Source organism: Eschscholzia californica, unplaced genomic scaffold (genome assembly GCF_041429995.1).
Source record: "Eschscholzia californica isolate CP2 unplaced genomic scaffold, dmEscCali1.0.p SCAF_2, whole genome shotgun sequence".
NCBI classification, from domain to species: domain Eukaryota; kingdom Viridiplantae; phylum Streptophyta; class Magnoliopsida; order Ranunculales; family Papaveraceae; genus Eschscholzia; species Eschscholzia californica.
In genome coordinates, this window is record NW_028238309.1 from 1,936,408 (window position 1) to 1,955,387 (window position 18,980).

At 35.2% G+C, this 18,980-nt stretch overlaps 3 protein-coding genes and 2 pseudogenes across 6 annotated transcripts; 3 read left to right on the top strand and 2 right to left on the bottom strand.

Annotated features, from left to right (window-relative positions):
• The first annotated feature begins 4,886 nt into the window (after positions 1–4,886).
• On the top strand, positions 4,887–9,357 carry DRIP2 (DREB2A-interacting protein 2). The gene is made up of 8 exons (XM_086661156.1): positions 4,887–5,379; positions 5,468–5,705; positions 6,818–6,917; positions 7,208–7,538; positions 7,656–8,104; positions 8,201–8,251; positions 8,847–8,919; positions 9,015–9,357. Exons 2-8 carry the CDS (start codon positions 5,585–5,587, stop codon positions 9,180–9,182), a joined length of 1,293 nt encoding a protein of 430 aa, XP_086517282.1. The 5' UTR covers positions 4,887–5,379; positions 5,468–5,584; the 3' UTR covers positions 9,183–9,357.
• Positions 9,358–9,882: 525 nt separating this feature from the next.
• LOC147555147 (uncharacterized) lies at positions 9,883–11,837 on the bottom strand. Of its 2 annotated transcripts, XM_086661158.1 has the most exons (7): positions 11,726–11,829; positions 11,574–11,648; positions 11,411–11,485; positions 11,252–11,326; positions 11,097–11,171; positions 10,926–11,000; positions 9,883–10,783 (listed from the first exon to the last, which is right to left on the bottom strand). In XM_086661158.1, the coding sequence occupies exons 1-7, from the start codon at positions 11,820–11,822 to the stop codon at positions 10,125–10,127; spliced, it is 1,131 nt and encodes a 376-aa protein (XP_086517284.1). In that variant the 5' UTR covers positions 11,823–11,829; the 3' UTR covers positions 9,883–10,124. The 2 variants fall into 2 exon arrangements, with proteins under 2 accessions (XP_086517284.1, XP_086517285.1); XM_086661159.1 differs by lacking the exon at positions 10,926–11,000 and having other exon boundaries at positions 9,883–10,750; positions 11,726–11,837.
• A 363-nt stretch (positions 11,838–12,200) lies between these two features.
• LOC147555148 (DNA-directed RNA polymerase V subunit 7-like) lies at positions 12,201–14,419 on the top strand (annotated as a pseudogene). The gene is made up of 3 exons (XR_015234549.1): positions 12,201–12,323; positions 13,235–13,751; positions 14,089–14,419. The product of XR_015234549.1 is annotated as a DNA-directed RNA polymerase V subunit 7-like (transcript).
• Positions 14,420–14,617: 198 nt separating this feature from the next.
• On the top strand, positions 14,618–16,098 carry LOC147555149 (putative sugar phosphate/phosphate translocator At3g17430; annotated as a pseudogene). Its single transcript, XR_015233479.1, has 4 exons — positions 14,618–14,673; positions 15,056–15,117; positions 15,199–15,460; positions 15,554–16,098. The product of XR_015233479.1 is annotated as a putative sugar phosphate/phosphate translocator At3g17430 (transcript).
• A 527-nt stretch (positions 16,099–16,625) lies between these two features.
• LOC147555150 (F-box protein At3g07870-like) lies at positions 16,626–18,171 on the bottom strand. Its single transcript, XM_086661157.1, has one exon. It carries the CDS (start codon positions 18,120–18,122, stop codon positions 16,698–16,700), a length of 1,425 nt encoding a protein of 474 aa, XP_086517283.1. The 5' UTR covers positions 18,123–18,171; the 3' UTR covers positions 16,626–16,697.
• Between the last annotated feature and the right edge of the window lie 809 nt (positions 18,172–18,980).

Here is an 18,980-nt window from a genome sequence, read left to right on the forward strand (position 1 = left end):
TTATTTTAATTTGGGATCACTTATTTAGTTTTTTTTTTTTTTTTTTGTTAAGAGGATCACTTATTGTTCAACAAAAAAAAAAAAAAAAAGATCACTTATTTAGTTGAATATGTACATATTGGTGTATCTCCGACTCCCATCACGCGAGATGATTTGAACATAAACGTTATGGTGCATACACAACCACAAATGTGCCTAGAAGTGTACCGTGGATGCATCACTACGGCATACTTGACTACGACAAATACAAATATGTAGGTATACTACTGTTATATAGTTTCTTATATATTCTTTTCTTTTTTTGTTGAAAGAGTTTGTTATATACTCAAATTGGCATAATATGACGCTTGCGAAGCGCTCACATAACCAGATATGTACCTTAGAATGGTACTACAGTCTTTACTGGCCAATCGAACTTCTGTTTTTTGATTTATAAATTTTGTGACTATTTTTTTTTTTTTATAACCGATGAACTTTTCTACCCTATATGGCACGCAGCTAGTTTAATTTACTACCTATACTTACATGATCTTTTTGATACGGAGATGTATATTCTGATTAAGATAAATTCAACTCAATCATGATTAGAAGTAAATATCAAAGTGTAGTAGTGTGAATTAGTCACTTTTTTTTGTTGAAAGGGAAATGTGAGAAAAGAAATGGTTTGTTAAACCCTTGAGAGTATTACTTACTTCCTTGTTTGTCACGGCAAAACCTCGTACGTGATGATGCTTATTAAACTCTTTTCTAACTTTTTTGATGCGTTGTATTCTTCTTGTTTAGAGAGAGAAAGAGACAGATGGGGTCACCCGCCATGTTCGGTTAGACATTTCATAGAATGGGATACTTTTCTAACCAAACGGTCAGTAGTCTCGCCGGTGGAGGTCGGCCATGTGGGTCCCGATTCCTTCATGTGTCCTGGTTTTAAGGGTGCCAAGTTTCTTCTTGTCTTCATGCTTTTTACTCAACTAGTCTTAAGACACCTTTTGGTTCTACCTTTGCCCAACTCTCATAAGCTTTTGGTGCCAGGAGAGTCTGTAAGGGCTCTCAAATTTTGTTATAGGTCTGACCCTTTCTTTGCTCTTTCTACCAGCTTTGGACTGAGCAGTCAGAAGCCCAGAAACTCTCGGTAATTTGAGAGCACTCGGACTGGTTCGAGTCCAATCCAGACTGTTCAAACCTAGCACGGACGAGTCTGGACCGTTCAAACCTAACACGGAATAGGCTCACTCTGAGTGTCTTCAGAATGTCCTGCCTGACTCACTAATAGAGAAGAACACTAATGGAGAGGCAGGGCCTATGTCAAAAATTGGTTGTGCCTATAGACTCTCCCTTGGTGTTATAACAAGCTACTATTTATGATCTACCAGTAACTTGATCCATATACAGACTCTGCCAAGACAGACAGACATCTAGACGTTCCAAAATGGCCAAGAAAAGACATAAGATGTGATTATGATACTTCGATTGACTCGCGTATATAAGACAATGTGGATAATTGGATTGTACAAGTTAAAATATCAGCCAGAGCGTTGCAACTTTAACAAAAGAACGTCACTTAATCTTGTTTCTAAGCTCCTTTATCACCATAAGAGAAGCTCCGAGTATCCACCTGCAAGAGCTCTTCTCGGAATATATTGGAAGAGTCCGATTAGATGATGATGCAAAAAAAGAACTGAACATGTATAACCCATAAGTATCATGGTGTTTGGTGGGTTCAGTCAATCGTTGTTGGGCTAAACTACACAACAACAAGGCATGAAAAAATGCTAGTTCTAAAGGCGCTCCAGTTTCAGGGTAAAGCCGCCTTCCTTCCACGTACAACTCACTGAAAGTTCGACTTAGAGGCGCCTTTATGTTTCATCAATGGCACTACATCAATTTTGACTCCATACTCGCGGCTTTAAATTAGAAGTTTCATTTTTCGTCATTTAATAAAGATACGTGTTTCAGTCTTCAGAGCTTTAAATTTTAACACTGAAATATCGGGAGTCAAAAAGAGGGGTCAAATTAGAAGTTGATATAGATCTGTTACATAGATTTGGGGACTAGTTGTATAACTCCATCTCATAAAATTCTTCCAAACTCTTTAACTGTTTTACTTGTTATTTTTGGAAACATACCATGATAATCATTACAATATCATTAATTTAATACATCAATAAGATGTGATAAAGACGATAATTGCCAAATTTAAAGTCCAAATAAATTACGGCCTAAAACCCAACTGAACTAATTTAGTATACCTTTTAATAACCCAGTTCAATAAATCATGAATTTTACTTTCGCTGGAATCGAACCTGAGACGCTCACGATTTAGGAGTACATGCACTACCAATGGAGCTATCTCTTGACATCATTTTCCTAAAAATGAAGTATAACTAAATTCGAAATTAAGTACTAATTTGGCAGTATCTAATGGGCCTTATCATGGGTTAGGTAGAAATAAGTAGAGCCCATGTTATGACAGAAATTCAATCTGAACCGTTTGTATGGTGGACCCATCGTCTCGGAATAACCTGACCAACTTCCTCACAATCATAATTAGGGCATGTTTGGCCCACCTCTATAAATCCAATAAGAGCCTAAATTTCCACCCCTACATGACGCAACTTTAATATGAGTTTGTTCAATGTATTTTTTTTTTATGAAGTTGTTCAATGTATTTGAAATCCAAACATCCACTCCTCCACTTGTTTGTGCATGAATCAAGAGATATTGGAAGAAGATCATAGGTAAAGATAAAGATTGATTAGATACACGAAGAATAATTTAGGCGATAGTTTTCGGAAGAAGAAAAAGTATCCGGTAATTTCTTTTGGGTGGAAAACTAATGAGGTTTTGATATTTTTAAGAGAGTGTGGTATAATTAGTATTTTATAACAAGTCATAACAATTTTGGTTCTCCACCTAATTAACATTAAGAAAAACCCTTTGTTCTTTAACTTATTTGAGTTCTCTTAAAATGAAATTTTGGCTTATTAATGGCAATCGGGGGATTGAAGCTTATTATGATGTCTTTAATGAACTTTCTGAGGCATTTTCTCTTTCAATTAATAGTGGGATCATACAAATATTACAGACTTCTCAAATCTCAAATGTTAGTTATGAATTTCTTATAACATTGAATACATTGTTTTTCCATACTATTTGTTAAACCTAACATATTAGAGTAGTAGATCTGAACATTTTAGCTTTTGTTATGAGCTTTATATTAATTAGAGTTAATTTTACCAAAGCTAGTCGTAGTTAATTGTTAATATGAAGAAATGGTTAATTCAATTTGGGTTTTTTGAGCTTACCCCCTCACAATTAATTGGTAATTGGATTTACCCCCTTTAGTAATTGGTAATTGAGCTTACCCCCTTGAATTTAGCCTTTTTGTCAAATCTACTAAGGATATGTTTGGTATGTGATAATAAAATCTTAAAGTAAATAATACATAAACAAAATTAATCTTTACTTATCATATCTCTAACCAAATCAAACAATAAAATGAGGTAGAATCCCTAATATGAATCATATTAAAGAATAGTTGTTCTTGGTAATGCCAATTATTTCACGTACGCCAAACATAGCCCTTGTGTTTTTGTCACTAGTAATAAGTCCAAGGGGGTAAGCTCAATTACCTATTATTGAGGGGGGTAAACTCAATTACCAATTAATGACGAGGAAGTAAGCCCAAAAAACCCATTCAATTTAGTATATGATTTAACTTTTGTACATACTTGTTTATACACATGAAAAATGCTAAAGAAAGCATTACATATTGAACAATAGAAGATTAGTTGAAGTAATGAGAAACAAACCTAAGTGCCTTGAAATGTGTTGTGTTTTGACATAAAAAAATGCTAAAAGAAGAGCAACAATATAAAGGAGTTGAATATATGCAATAAACTAGAAGGGGGAGAATATGTTACTAAATATAATCCCCAACTTCTAGGTTTCTTCTCACCTATTTGTATATATATATATATATATGTATATTTTTTTTGATGAAAGGTATATATATATATTTTATAATATTAGAGACTTGGAGTTACTAGTACACATGATGGATAAATGATTTCTATATTTTTTATGGTAGTGAAAATAGCGATTTTTATATATTTGTGGATAAATTTATTCGCGTTACAAAATTGGAGCTGGACTTCTTAATCCTTTTCATTTCGAGTCTCTGTTATTGTACAATATTAGCATAAGAAAAATGTATATTCATTTATTTTACTGATGCAGATGTAGTTTTCCGTTGTAAAAAAATCATGAAAAAAGTTGTTGCTCAAGTTTTACTTCTTTCAACAACAGAAAACTACTTCCGTATTTACTTATTTTTTTCACACATTTGTTGAATTTGGACAAAAAACACATGTCAATTATTGCTGGATTTTGAAGAAACTCTACTTTTTTCTATCGGGGGTTAATATTGAAACAGTTTATGGGCTAATTCAGATGTGACCCTTAGAAACGACTTAACCGACCACTTGAGAAAATTTATCTATCAGATTTTTTTCCTTCTATTCTCTATTCTTTATCCTCCACCGTCATCTTCTCTCGTTTCTATCTTGTCTTCGATCATAAATACGAAGAAATAAGACCTTACGAATCTCCAGAAGTTAATGAACAATACATAAAGAGATACATCGTAACAAAAAGGAAAAGAATAGACAGTAAATATGATGGTGAAAAAGATAGTGGTGGTGTAAGAAAAAAGACAAAGAATAAAACTTGAATATATGTATATGTATATACACACATCTAGAAAACTTACGTAACCGAACCCCATTGATCCAGACATGTAGAGAGAAAAACTCCTGGACTAATGATAACCGATCACATTAACTTTTAGACCCCTATTTTTTCCGATGGTGTTTTTTTTTCTTTTTTTTGTTGGAAGGGGTGGTCTTCTTTGCATAGACGAAAAAAAAAAAGAGAATTATTGAAAGTAAGAAACTCGTGGAAGGATGCATTAAGCACACCACAAGTGAGTGTGCAGGTTTATTAATCAATCTCCCACCGGCGCAGTTTATCTCCAACCCCTCCTTTATCTCTCTCTCTCAACTTCTCTTTCTTCGGTCTCACACTCTCTCTCTCTCTCTCTAAAACTCAATACTTCTATTTTTTTTCCTCTCGTCGTAAAAGAAGTAGAAATACTCCTCTCATGGTCGTCAAATCCTTCGATTACGATCCTCAATACTTCTCCTTTTTACAAATCAACCAAAACCCACGTCGTATTTTCACTATTTTACTCAAACGCATCTTCAAATCACCACATTAACACACCAACAATCCTTTTTTGTTTCATTCAGTTCTTCAACAGATCGAAAAAAACTTCACATAGATTTGATTTAGGACTTCAACCCATCTCTCTGAAGTGAAAAAGTTCGTATCTTTATGCTTTTTTATGCGTTAATTTTTCCTATTTTCTTCGTGATTCTCACTGTTTCGAATTTTTTATTGATGAATGCAGTTTTATAGAGAGTAAAATGAATGCGAATCTCATGTTCTACTAATGGGTAGTATTGCTAACATGCACCTATAACAATCAATCTGTGATTAAGGGTTTCTTGAGAAGAAGAAGAAGAAGATGACAGGCCATCATCAAGTTGTGAAAGTTCGAAGGGGAACTCTTGTGGCGTGCATGACGTGCCAGCTCTGTAATAAGTTATTGAAAGAAGCTACTACCATTTCTGAATGTCTTCATACATGTAAGTTCTAAATTTGGTTCCTTTGTTATTGTTCTTGAACTAGGATCTTCAGATTTTACATTTTTATGACTTGGGTAGTACTTATTAAGTTCTTATCTGATTTGGGTTTGTTGGATTTTTCGTTTTATAATCTGGGGTTTTCTTGAATTTGATTGATCTGTTCTTTTACTGTCTTAAATTTCTTTCCTTTATGAACTTGGTTAGTAGTTTGCATCTTATGATTTGGGTGATTGGGTTTGTCTTTATTCTTGAGATTAGAGGCTTAGATATAAAAGAAATTAGGTTATGAGTTCTTTGATTCTTGTATTGGTATTCGGGTTATCGAGGATTGGAGATTGTAAGTTGTTTCTTCCTTAAAGGAAAAAAGAAGAATAAATTAGAGGTTGATACATGTTAATACTACCAAAATGGAAAAAGTAGGAAAAGTTTTTTGTGGGTTGCTAGGGCTTTAAAGAGAATGAAATAAATGTACTTGGTTTGGAATGCTGGTGATTGGATTATTAGATACTTCCGAAATTTTTGTTTCATGATATTGTAAGAACAGCCATTTGTCAGGTGTATTCTTTCTTTTGCCTTCCCTTTATTTGTTTCGATCGTCATTTCTGAAGTACATAATAGCATCAAGTATTGGGTTCCGTACGGATCGGCTGAGGTTAACATGTAGGTGGAAGGCCCACAATTGGGGTTTGTTGACCCGATTGGCATCATGGGTATTGCCGCATAGGCCAATCAAGTCGGATGTTTGCCAGTCTTCTAGGTTACATTTTGGCTACTATGTTCCATCCCGTTGATCAAAACTTCATACTTCCACTAAGTATAGTTTTCTCAAATGAAAAAGGTTGAAGACTGTTCAACTTCTCAACTGGATTGTGTCTTGTTAGGTTATCCGATTACTGCTACTAAAAACAAAAAGAGAACTAAAATTTTGGTTTTTTTGCTTGTACGGTTGTATATAAGTAGGTCATACTATTTCTTCTTTGTCTTATATATGACGCGTTGAACTTTGGTCTCGTTATTGTTCTGTCTGAAAATCATACTATAGGTTACATATGTAAGGTGTAATGTTTGAGTGCGTTCAGGAAAAACGTATGATACTTTGATCTATGTTCCAGTTTGCAGGAAGTGCATATATGATAAGCTAACAGATGAGGATGTCGACTGCTGCCCAATATGCAATATCGATCTGGGTTGTGCCCCAGAGGAGAAACTGAGGTAAGATCCTCTTTCCGACTTCGTCCATTTCTTCACTATTTATACAAGTTTGGATTATGTTATCAAGTCAGCAACTGCATAAGAATTTGTCAAATATCTTTTCTGATGATTGTTACGTAGTCCAATAATTGTATGAAGTTCAATTTTCTTACGAAATGATTCAAATCCAAGCATTTACATAAATTGATTACAACTTGTCGATCCAATTTAGTTGCAAATTATGTATTCCTTTGGTTTGAATCACGAAATCATCTTTATTGAAGCAAATGCTTTGGTTCTGTAACTTGCAGGCCAGACCATAATTTAGAAGATGTAAGGGCGAAAATTTTTCCACTAAAAAGGAGAAAAGTTAAGGCACCTGAAGTTCCTCCTACGATTCAACTACCTGTAAAACGGAAGGAGAGATCACTCTCATCACTTGTGGTGAGTACTCCTCGAGTATCGCCACAGCCCAGCTTGACTGGCCGGAGAACGAAAGGTGTTGCAAGAAAGGCCGCGAGTTTACGAGGATCTAGTTTTGTTGTTGATGAACATGTCGAAAAAGAAGAAAATCTCGAAGATCAGCCTGAGAGCTCAAGCTCACCTGAAACCCTAAGCAAGATTGCTCAAAACAGAAGGCAGGTAATAATGGGTATGATTCTATATTTAGTTGGTCTAGAGGCCATTTTTCGTAAGATTTTGCTTTAATTTGCTAACTTTTCTTCTTTTGGGGCACATTCGACTCTTTTACTGTTACAGCCTTCTTCCAGCGCCGAACAATCTAACCATCACGTTTCTGGTAAAGATAAAGAAAATATTGGTGAATCATGGGGAGGGAAAGTTGATCTTTGGAAACCTTTAACCTGCCTAGTTGAAGCTGCAAATAGAACGAACTCTAGTAAGTCTAGTTCACAAGGGTCAGTTGTCAAGCTGGAACAAGCTAATGAGCCTCCAACTGAAGTTCGTGGACCAAAAACTAAAGGGAGGGGGCATGTGAACAAATCAAAAGTTCAAGATAATAGCAATGGCGCTAATTCTACAACTCTAAGTGCGGTGAAACCTAGAAAGTTGCAGAGAATGAGGAGGAAAAGAGCTGAGTCTTCTGGGGAACATGCTATCAATGCTCAAAGTGTCCTTGATGCTGTGGGGTCAAATAGAGATAGAAGAACTATTCCGATTTGGTTCACATTAGTGGCTTCTGAAGACCAGTAAGTAACCAATTTTTATTTAGGTTTGATTTTTAAACGTTGGTATCTGAAGATTAAAATTTTAATTCGACATATCTCGTTCATCTTTTTTTTCAGGGAAGGAGATGCACCCTTGCCACAGATAGATTCATGTTATTTGAGGATACGGTGAGTTCTTATATCCTCTTCTATCTCACGATGAAATTTCTCATGTTATAATCGTTTTGCTTAGTTTTGTCTACTTTTTGAACTGAAGGACATTCTAGTTACGCCGCCATTCTTAGTGCTCGATTTAATTCTAATATATATATCTTATGCAAGAGCTCCTCTCTCAAAATAGTGATGTTCAGGATTAGGGCTAGGAACTAGATTATTACGCAGTTGTCGAATTTAGTAGCTAAATGAAGGTAAATAACTTATGAGTCAACCATGTCATTAAGATTTGGTATTGTAAACCTCAAAGATGTGACTCAGGACCAACCGATGTGATTTCCCAAGTGTCTCAATTAATGGTCGAAGATGTACAAACTTGCATCGCTTGCTTGGATGGGAGTGAACTTAGCGTGGTCAATTGTTTTCGGTGTTTCACATTGTCGGTCGCTGTACTTGTTTATATTATACTTGTCTAGTCATTATTCTCCACGCTTCTAAGTCATATGTTGACTTAATACTTTGTCTTTAGACAGAAGAATCCGAGTAAATACGCACCACCACGAGGTTTTGTTTGTGAAAAATATCTCAAATGTATTGTTCTATGTTGCAGAGATGTCAATATACCTGTTCTTTTCATCCAAAAGTATCTCATGAAGAAACTTGATCTTCAAAGTGAAGTTGAGGTAATCTTTTCATTCATAGCAGACATATAAGCTCTTCATATCCGAATCTAAACGGGCAAAAAGTGACATGAATATCCTTTTGGTTTTGTAAATAGGTGGAGATTCGTTGTCGTGGTCAGCCAGTTGTTCCGACACTACAACTACATAACTTAATGGACTTGTGGTTACAGACGGCTACCTCATCATCACATAGGATCTCCGCATCAGTGGGATCCTCAGCTAAGGATTTTGTAATGGTTTTAGCATATTCGAGGAAAGTTTAGGCTTCGTAAGAACCTCCAATAGACCTTCAAGATGTTGTCTTTCTTGCTGTGGTTTCTCAATTTCGTTTGCCCGACTGAACCCTCTGAATTCAGATCTTTTTAATGTATTTTTATTTTATAGAATCATGTTATGGGGTGATAAAATTATGGTACATTTCCCTTCCTTCCAACAAAAGATGTTAACTTCTTTCTTCAAGCTTGATGGACAGAATCCATATTTTTCTTCAAGTGAGATTTTGCCCTAGCCTTAAAAATTTGATTCTCGGTTATATCAGATTTCTTCAAGTGAGATTTTTTCCTAGCCTTGAAAATTTGGGTGAGTAGATTTAAGGTGCGAAGTAAGATTTTGCCCTAATTTGATCGAACAAAATCCATATTTTTCTTTGGAGCTTTTATTGGTCGGCTGCCTGCCCAAACAGTTACGCAAGAACCTCAAAAACTTCTGATGATCATATGGATCATGGAGAGAGGACAATCAACTTAAACTAGAAAAAATATAACTCGTTCATGAGGTCAAGTTTTTACTCCAAAATTTCTTCTGTTTTGCTTTGTCATTTTCGATCACTTTTGAAGTGTATCAGTTGAAGTCGGTTCTAACTACAACCCCAAACCCGAATCATGAATCGTGGAAGGAGTGATTTATAGATGAAAAATGAGAACAAGATACGAGTAAAAAAAACAAGAAAGCATGATCCATCAATAATAGTTCAACACAATGGTTTCTCAGCAGAGTAACTAAGCAAACACTTACTGAAGGAATTAGTAAGTAAGAAATTAAAACTATTTATTTAGTAAGGAGTAATACTCAAACTATGAAGCAGTTGGTTGATGAAAATATAAGCAGAGTGAGTGGGGAATGATGATCATCAATTGTTTAATCTTCGGGATCTGGCGTAGTCTTCCCTTAATTTTGTAATTTCCTCTTCTTGTCTTCTATGTTTTTCACCAGGAGATTTGGGAGATGGATGGAGTACTCCATACTGATGGGGGAGAAGAATCAGATTCATCTCTGCCAATTACTTTGCGAATCCATTTCCGTCTCTTTCTTCTCAAACCCCATTCTTGTATTCTGTAATTTCTCATCTTCCTCTTCAATTCTTTTTCTTCTTTCTTCAGATCGCTAAACTCGTCCAAACATCTCCAACACACGTGCATGGGCAACATAGGGTTATCAACACATTCTCTACATCTACCATTATTATCTTCAGCTTCTTCATCTTCATCCATATATTCCTCCTCCTCCTCCTCATCATCACTTTCTTCACCTTCATCATCAGCATCATCATTGTCATTGTCTTCTTCATCATCATCTCCACCATGATCATCACCATCTAATCCACCATGATCATCATCTCCACCATGATTATCACCATTTAATCCACCTTGATTATCACCATTTAATCCACCTTGATCATCACCATTTAATCCACCTTGATCATCACCATTTAATCCACCTTGATCATCTAGATGAAGATCATCATCTGGAACAACATTACCTCTCAAACCAGGATTCAACGTTTCAGAAATAGATTGATTCGGAGACACTCTTCCTTCATCATTGATTGAATCTGAGTGTAACAGTAGCAAGTGAAATTTTGGCGCTAGTCTCATATAAAAAAAAAATAATCAATTAAACTTCCAAAAAAAATCACTCAGATGATAAGAAAGTTAGTACAGAGAGAGAGAGAGAGCTTTAAGATCTAATCAATGAATTGAATAACCTGATGAAAATTGATGAATTACCTGATGAATGCTCTCCTATTATGTTAATTTTCCTGAGAATTTGTGTGTCAAATTCGACTGAAGAAGATGAAAACTCTACAGTAGAGAGAGAGAAAGTTAATACAGAAGTAGAGAGAGAGATCTAAGATCTAACCAATGAATTGAATAACCTGATGAAATTTGATGAATTACCTGGTGAATGCTCTCCTATTATGTTAATTTTCGTGAGAATTTGTGTGTCAAATTCGAATGGAGAAGATGAAAACTCTAAAGTGCAGAGAGAAAGTTAGTACAGAAGTAGAGAGAAAGTGAGAGAGATCTAAGATCTAATCAATGAATTGAATTACCTGATGAATACTTTCTTCCTCCTACTATGTCAAATTTCGTGAGAATTTGTCGATCAAATTCAAATTGAGAAGATTCTACAGTACAGAGAGAAAGTTAGAGAGAGATCGGCCAAAAATTTAGAGAGAGAGAGAGAGATGAAAGTTTGATTAATGAATTACCTGATGAATACTTTCTTCCTCCTACTATGTCAAATTTCGTGAGAAATTGTCGATCAAATTCAAATTGAGAAGATTCTACAGTAGAGAGAGAAAGTTATAGAGAGAGATCAGCCAAAAAGTTATAGAGAGAGAGAGAGAGATTAAAGTTTGATGAAGTAATTACCTGATGAATACTTTCTTCCTCCTACTCTGTTAAACTTCGTGAGAAATTTTAGATCAAATTCAAAGTGAGAAGATTCTACAGTAGAGAGAGAAAGTTAGAGAGATCAGCCAAAAAAGTTATAGAGAGAGAGAGATGAGAATTTGATGAATTACCTGATGAATACTCTATCCTGTTCATCGAAATCTCAGTAATTGTTATTGAAGAAATCAGAAGAAGAATTGGTACGAGATTCGCCATTTCTAATTTCATCTTAGAAGACGATGAAAATTTTAAAAATCTGAAATTATCCAACCGGTATTTATAGAGAGAGAAATGATGGCGCGTAAGATGAATTGACTAAAATACCCCTGGTCCTTTTTAGTCATTTTTGTTGTCTCGATAGGGAGTTGAGAATAAGAAAAAACCCCAAATAACCTAGAAAATAATTCGAAGCAACTCTCAGATATTTCTCGTTTTTCAATTTCTAATCTTGCCATAACTCTCAGATATTCTTCGTTTTTGTTACACCAATAAGAAGACGAACTCCTCTGTAATTGTTTCTTCTGGAACTCAAATTTTCCTCATAACTGGAATCACTCATCACTTCTTCTTTTCATAGTTCACTTGTGGTTCTTCTAGGGTTATGGACTTAATTTCTATATGCATATGTTGTTTTCAAGTTTGATAGCAAGTAAAAATTAGTTGAGTGGATCAACTCTGATACCAGAATTTGTAGAAACCCGTTTCTCTTATCCAAAGTTCTTTATGTGGGTATGAATCAATTATGAGCTTTGATTCTGTTTGTTTTCTGTATGATAATTACTCCTGAAGTCCATGTTTAATAACTCTCATTGTTTATATAAACTTAGCAATAGTTCATCTTAGAACTAGCAAAGTATTAATATCAATTTAGGGTTTAATGTTATGCTTGTTGTCTTAAATAAAATATGTTTGAATTCCTGGGGATCTTTTACTTCTTTTTCCTGTTAATTTCATTTAAGTCGAAGCAACCCCGAAAATGATCTTGATCAGTCGACAGTCAACCCGTCTTAATCATATATTGTATTGTTGATTTGAACGATACATTAGGGTTGATATTGATGCACTTACCAATTACCATACTGCTATTCATTCACTAGACTATTATTTTCTCACCCTTTAATAGTCGTGGGTTTTTATGTTGGGCGTTGGCTGCTAACTCATAATGAATATGGCCACCATTAGGAAAACGGAATCACTTAGACGTCACGCTTTGGAAAGCCAGAAACTAGTCCATCTTTGGGGAAACGCAAGTAGATTTCAGTGGCAAATTTGCTTCTTACGAAGGTTCTTATTTTTCTTGAGCAGATGGAAATCATTGCCGAGATACTTTTCTTATTTAGACTTCACCTATAGTTGGGATTCTATGTTAGTGACACCATAGGTTTCTACTTTGGTCGGGTAGGTCTTTATTGTATTGCACAGTATTTTTTCTTTTGAAAAGTTATTGCACAGTATTTTTTATATTCATTCACCGTTCCAAAGTAAATGATCATGCACCTAGCATATATGGCCTGATTTGCCTCATATGCGATACTTTGAGCATATAAGTAGAACAGTCCGAGTTCAATAACTATTTGATAATTTGCTTCTACTTGAATCGTGAAGACTTTTAGATCTAACCCGTTTTCTCTTATGAATAGGTATAACAACTATGTATCTCAAGGTGGAATTGCCCTGGAATGTTGTGATTCCTCCGGAGCAGCTAGATGGCAAGAGTCTTCTTCTTCAAAGAGCCATCATCATTCGTCTACTCGAGGACTTCACAAACCGCAAAGCTACTCACGATCACTGCTATTTTATCGCTCCTACTACCTTGACGCGCATAGGCGAAGGGAGAGTGAGGCAAGACTCAGGTGATGTGCTATTCCCTATAGTCTTTCACTGCAACACCTTCAAACCTTTCAAGGGAGAGATCTTAAAGGGTGTCGTTCACAAGATCATGAAGCAAAGGGGTTTTCCTTACTTGTGGGCCTATTGAGAAGGTATATCTTGCAGCTCAGAAGATGGCTGATTATCACCATGTCCCAGGTGAAAACCCAATCTTCTTGAATGATAAGCTCTCAAAGATAGAGAAGGATGTCGAGATTCGGTTTATGGTTCTCGACACAAAATGGATCGAAAGTGATAGGGAGTTTCAGATTTTGGGCAGCTTGGAAGGTGATTATCTTGGACCTGTTTGATAGTATTGTTCAAAAAGTGCATCTACCACAATACATGAGTCATGACAAACATATTAGCGCAACATCCAATAACCATGTATATTATATTCCAAAGTTTCCCATAAGCATGTAGTGTTCGATTGAACCATTGATAACAATTTTTTGTGCAAGTGTGAATACTTGTATATATCTCATGAGGCATGAGCTATGAATTCTATTTTTTGATGTTGATAACTGAAAACCCTTTTACCTATACTTTATAAAACTGTCTATACTAACTTATGTCAATTTACTTAGACTGAAACTTAAACTCATCTCTTTCAATTGGTTTTCAGTGGGTTCTATCTCCCAATACTTCAATTTTCCATACCCGATAACACTGACTATGATTCATATGGGATTTTCTGGCTTGGTAGCATTTATTCTGATTCGGGTGCTCAAGGTATGGTTCCCTATCTTTTTTTTAAGCCAATATTGTATCTGCTGCTCTCCAGGTCCTTCGATTTTCTTTGTTAATGCAACACAATGATCATTTGAAGAAAACTTAATTATGTTCAACCTTCATGCTCATTGGACATACTCTTTTGTGAAGGCATGTTACTCTATTTAATTATTCTTTTCAACTAATTAAAGGTTCTATTCAATGTAATTTTAACTAAAGCTTGTATGAGTTGTTTAATGTCTAGGTCATGTAGACCAACATATCAATGCTAGAATTTTTTTTTTTACTGTAATAGCACCAAGGATTTGATGCAGACGACAAAAAGGCAGCTGAATTTACAAGAAAGAAATATCTGAACTCGTTGACACTGTCATTATTTTATTTGCATTTCATTTTTCTCTCTTAAACAAATTTAATGGTTTTGTAGATATGCAACCTGTGTGGTTCCGATAAGTGCCTTCTTTGCGTCCAGCCTTTGGTAAGCAGTAAATTAATTGGAATTTACTTGATATTTGTTTACTTTGATGTTTTTCTAAGTTGCCATGGAGTAGTTGGTAATTGGTATATGATTATCTGATACTCTTAAATCGACTAATATTAGGTTCTTTAAGAGTTTCGAAAGTTGCACCTGAGTGGCAGAAAGAACCCTTTATGATGAAAAGCTTGTAAGGCTCGCTAATGGTTTTTGTTATTGCTTACTTATTGTTGGTTTTGACTAGTTAGACGAACTTGAAAGTGACACCTATTTATAACCTTTCACAAGTGAGAAACTGGCGTTCCTCTCCCCTTCGTTTAAAAGAAAGAACTGTTTAAAACTTGTATAATTGGGTTCCTACTAAACTTCATACTTTTTGTTACAGGTTTGACAACACTGCTTACTTGCACATTTCTGTCGCCTTCATCCAGATGCTCAAAGCTTTAAGTATGGTGATACCCTACTGAGTTTTGCCGTTCCCCAGATTTTTATCAATTGCTGCTAATATTTTGTGCTTGAAATGTGCAGTGCCAGTTGCAACATTTGTTATGGCTGTTATATGTGGAACTGACAAATTAAGATGTGACGTGTTTTTGAACATGTTGCTAGTCAGCGTTGGTGTCGTTATTTCATCCTATGGGGAAATTCATTTCAATGTAGTTGGTACAGTTTACCAGGTTACAGGCATTGTTGCCGAGGCTCTTAGACTGGTTTTAACTCAAGTCCTTCTCCAAAAGAAGGGCTTGACTCTGAATCCTATCACCAGCTTATATTACATAGCTCCATGCAGGTACTTAATTTTTATGGTTTAATATCTTTTCCTTTTCACTGCATGAAGAATCTACTAAATACTAACAGCTGAAACGATGCTTTTCACGTGCAGTTTTGTGTTTTTGTGTGTTCCTTGGTATTTCCTGGAGAAGCCAGATATGGAAGTTTCACAGATTCAGTTCAATTTCTGGATTTTCTTCTCAAATGCTCTTAGAGCTCTAGCTTTGAACTTTTAGATATTTTCTTAGTAATTGGTAGAACTGGAGCAGTCACAATTCGTGTTGCTGGTGTTTTGAGAGACTGGATCTTGATTGCACTTTCAACAGTCATCTTTCCCGAGTTCCATCATCATAACTTGTGTTTGTGTGTGTGTATAGCTTTAGCGTCAAAGAAAAGTACCAGCATTAGCGTTTGGGTCAAGGGTTTGTCCGTTATTGGGTCTGGGTCACAGACTAACCTCTATGACCCAGTTGACGAGAGGCTCGTTTACAACCGTTTGACCTTAAAGCTAAATATGTATATACACGTGTAAATGTACTCATAAATTTATATATGGATTTCAGCTCTAGTAGGTGTAGTCATGTACAACTACTTAAAGGTCAAGGACGGTCGTGCATCTCAGCTTCCATCTGAAAGTATAGTAGAAAGATCAACAAAGGTACAATCGAAGCGACAAAACGTGTTGTTAGTTAACGGGTTCTGTTGGTCTATGTGAATCTAATTGATTTAATGGTGCAGGATTGGAAGTTAGAGAAGAAATCATCAGACTTATATATACTGAATAAAGGCAAAGACGGAGGAAGCAGCAACAGTTCAACAAATTGCGACTTAAACCTGATCAATTACGACAAAAAAAAAAGTACAGTGTGTGTGTAGCATACATAATATAAAAGAACATAGTCTTCTTCATAAATACTGTAATTAGCATTTGGTTATGAATGAGAGAAGGAAAACGGTAATGGGGATTGCGTCTCTCATCGGTATCACATATGCCAATTTATAGCATTTGCCCTCTTCATCTACTGTTTGTTTATATAGAGAAGAAGATCAACAACATTGTCCCTCGATTTCTAAATTTTTTATAAAAACACTCAAGACACTCCGGCCGTAAATCTCACAACATTCTTTCGGTCTATTTCAGTTATTAAAATAAAAACTAAAACAAAAAACACAATAATAAATAATAAATAATTGACTAATAGATTGATGGTTCATGGAGAAGGAACAATAAAACACTTGACAACAATAAAAAACCATCAAAAGTAGAAACTCTTCCTTAGTTCATGATTTTTAGGTTGTCGACCTACAAACAAGAATAATTCCGGTGACGTCAGACATTCTTTATTGGAAAAACTTCTTAAATCGGGACGAGAATTGACTTTTGGAACTCCTTTCTTTATTAAACTTTGTAAGGAAAGTAACCAATTTTGTTCTTGACTAGCCACACAAATCAGAGTACGTCCATCATAAGGGCGTCTAACAATTTTTGTAACATTCGTCTGCAAATTGTGTAGTTTAAATACGTCGAATCCCTTATGTATCTCCATCCAACATAATAAAATATCACCACCGAAGCTCACAATTTGGACAAATTGATAGTAAGGCAATCTTGAGTTTATTACAAACAACTCCTCGATCCACACTTGCTCATTATCTTTCTCTTTCAACCTATACAAGCAAAGTTTACCATTATAATCTCCGTTCCATTTTTCTTCCAAAAATGCAAGACATAGATTTCCTCTAAACTCTATATGAGGAATAGTATGGTGATGATTGACACATTTTGGTGGAAGTTTAATTACTTGAAAAGTTTCGTTGTGTATATCGAAAGAAACTATTTCACTACGATCTTTTGTCATCCAATATAGAAACCCTTTACAAAAGACGGGTATACGGGCGTGGATATTCTCAAACATAATATAACCCATGAATAGTGCTAATAACTCACGAGGAACAATGCTTTTTATTTCTCGCCATGAATCGGTTCCTAATATAAACACCATGCAGTTAAAATTACTACTGATATAAACCAACTTATATTCTTTCCTCTTAGAGTCGTACCCAAATCCGTAACAACACCTATAATCATGAGACCTATTGATACAAGGAGGAGAGGCGACGACTAGTATTTCTCGTCTAGTTGGATTGCAAATCTCTATAATATCATGTTTTATCAAGTGTAAACAAACAAAGCCATTATAATAACCACATAAATCTCTTGTGTAATTAGTACGGATTTCTCCTATCTTGTGAAGATCATCACTATCTTTTTCTAAATAAAAGAAGTCGTTTTCTTCATGTCGGTCTAAGTAGAAATAATCACAATATTTTTCCTTAAAGGACTTCAATATCAAACGCGGTTTGCTTTTCGATGGAAAGAAATCAAGATTAGAGTTGATTGAATTGAACCATGACTTGCAAACACAACTGCATCTAATCACAGACTTACCCGTCGGAGAAACTCTAGATATTATATTCAGAAAAATATCATCGGGAATAACAGCTAAAGGATTCACTTTCTTTGACTTTGCTTTATTCAATTTCACTTTTTTCGAATTTGCTTTATTCAGTTTCTTCTTCGACTTACATGGAAAAACCTTAGATATTATATTGAGAAAAATTTCATCAGGAAGAACATCTAAAGGTTTCGCCTTTGTCGATTGACTCTTACTCACCATCATGGTTTTCTCTTCAAGTATCTGTCTTTCATGGTTTTCTCTTCAAGTATCTGTCTTTCATGGTTTTCCTCCAATATCAATCACTCCATATGGGTATAGTTTATGAGAATTTAATATGGGTATAGTATATGGGAATTAAATAGAGGTACCTTTTTCAGTTTTTGTTGAAACTTTCCAAAACCCTAAAAGAAATTGGAAGTTCTAAACCGAATGGAAATTAAGACAATTTAGAAACATAACCGAAATCAGTAAAAAATACTTGGTAGCCCTTAAGTCAAGAAGTAGGCTGCATCTATAGGCGCCTCCCACAATTGCTTTTGAGCCTGCGTTTATACGCACACCCTGCACGGCCGAATGTTGGTGCACCCTGAAAATCAATCAAAATTATTAAAGGAAAGAAGATCAATCTTACAATTTGAAAATCCGATGTTAAAGGAAATAAAGATCCCATCTTTCTATTTCTTTTCTGCATTCATATAGGTTTAGAGGAAATCTATGTCTTGCATTTTCGGAAGAACAACAGAGCGGAGGTTATAGTCGTAGACTTCGCTTGTATATGTTGAAAGAGAAAGATAATAGACCAAGTTTGGGTCTAGGAGTTGTTCGTAATAAACTCAAGATTGCCTTATCATCTATTTGTCCAAATTGTGCGCTTCGGTGATGATATTTTATTATGTTGGATGTAGTACGATAAGAGATCAGACGTATTTAAACTATACAGTTTGCAGACGAGTCTTACAAAAATTGTTAGACGCCCTTGTGATCTTGGATTTACTGAAATTTGTGTTGGTAGTCAAGAACAAAACTGATTACTTTCTTTACAAAGTTTAATAAAGAAAGTAGTTTGAAAATATGTCAAGT

Bases quoted from the DNA above. Each gene is read 5' to 3' on its own strand.
- DRIP2 (XM_086661156.1), top strand. From the start codon at position 5,585: ATGACAGGCCATCATCAAGTTGTGAAAGTTCGAAGGGGAACTCTTGTG. The intron at 5,706-6,817 runs GTAAGTTCTAAA...TCTATGTTCCAG, and splicing joins TTCTGAATGTCTTCATACAT to TTTGCAGGAAGTGCATATAT. The intron at 6,918-7,207 runs GTAAGATCCTCT...TGTAACTTGCAG, and splicing joins GCCCCAGAGGAGAAACTGAG to GCCAGACCATAATTTAGAAG.
- LOC147555147 (XM_086661158.1), bottom strand. From the start codon at position 11,822: ATGAAATTAGAAATGGCGAATCTCGTACCAATTCTTCTTCTGATTTCT. The intron at 11,486-11,573 runs GTAATTACTTCA...TCTCTACTGTAG, and splicing joins AGGAAGAAAGTATTCATCAG to AATCTTCTCAATTTGAATTT. The intron at 10,784-10,925 runs GTAATTCATCAA...ATATGAGACTAG, and splicing joins AATAGGAGAGCATTCATCAG to CGCCAAAATTTCACTTGCTA.
- LOC147555150 (XM_086661157.1), bottom strand. From the start codon at position 18,122: ATGATGGTGAGTAAGAGTCAATCGACAAAGGCGAAACCTTTAGATGTT.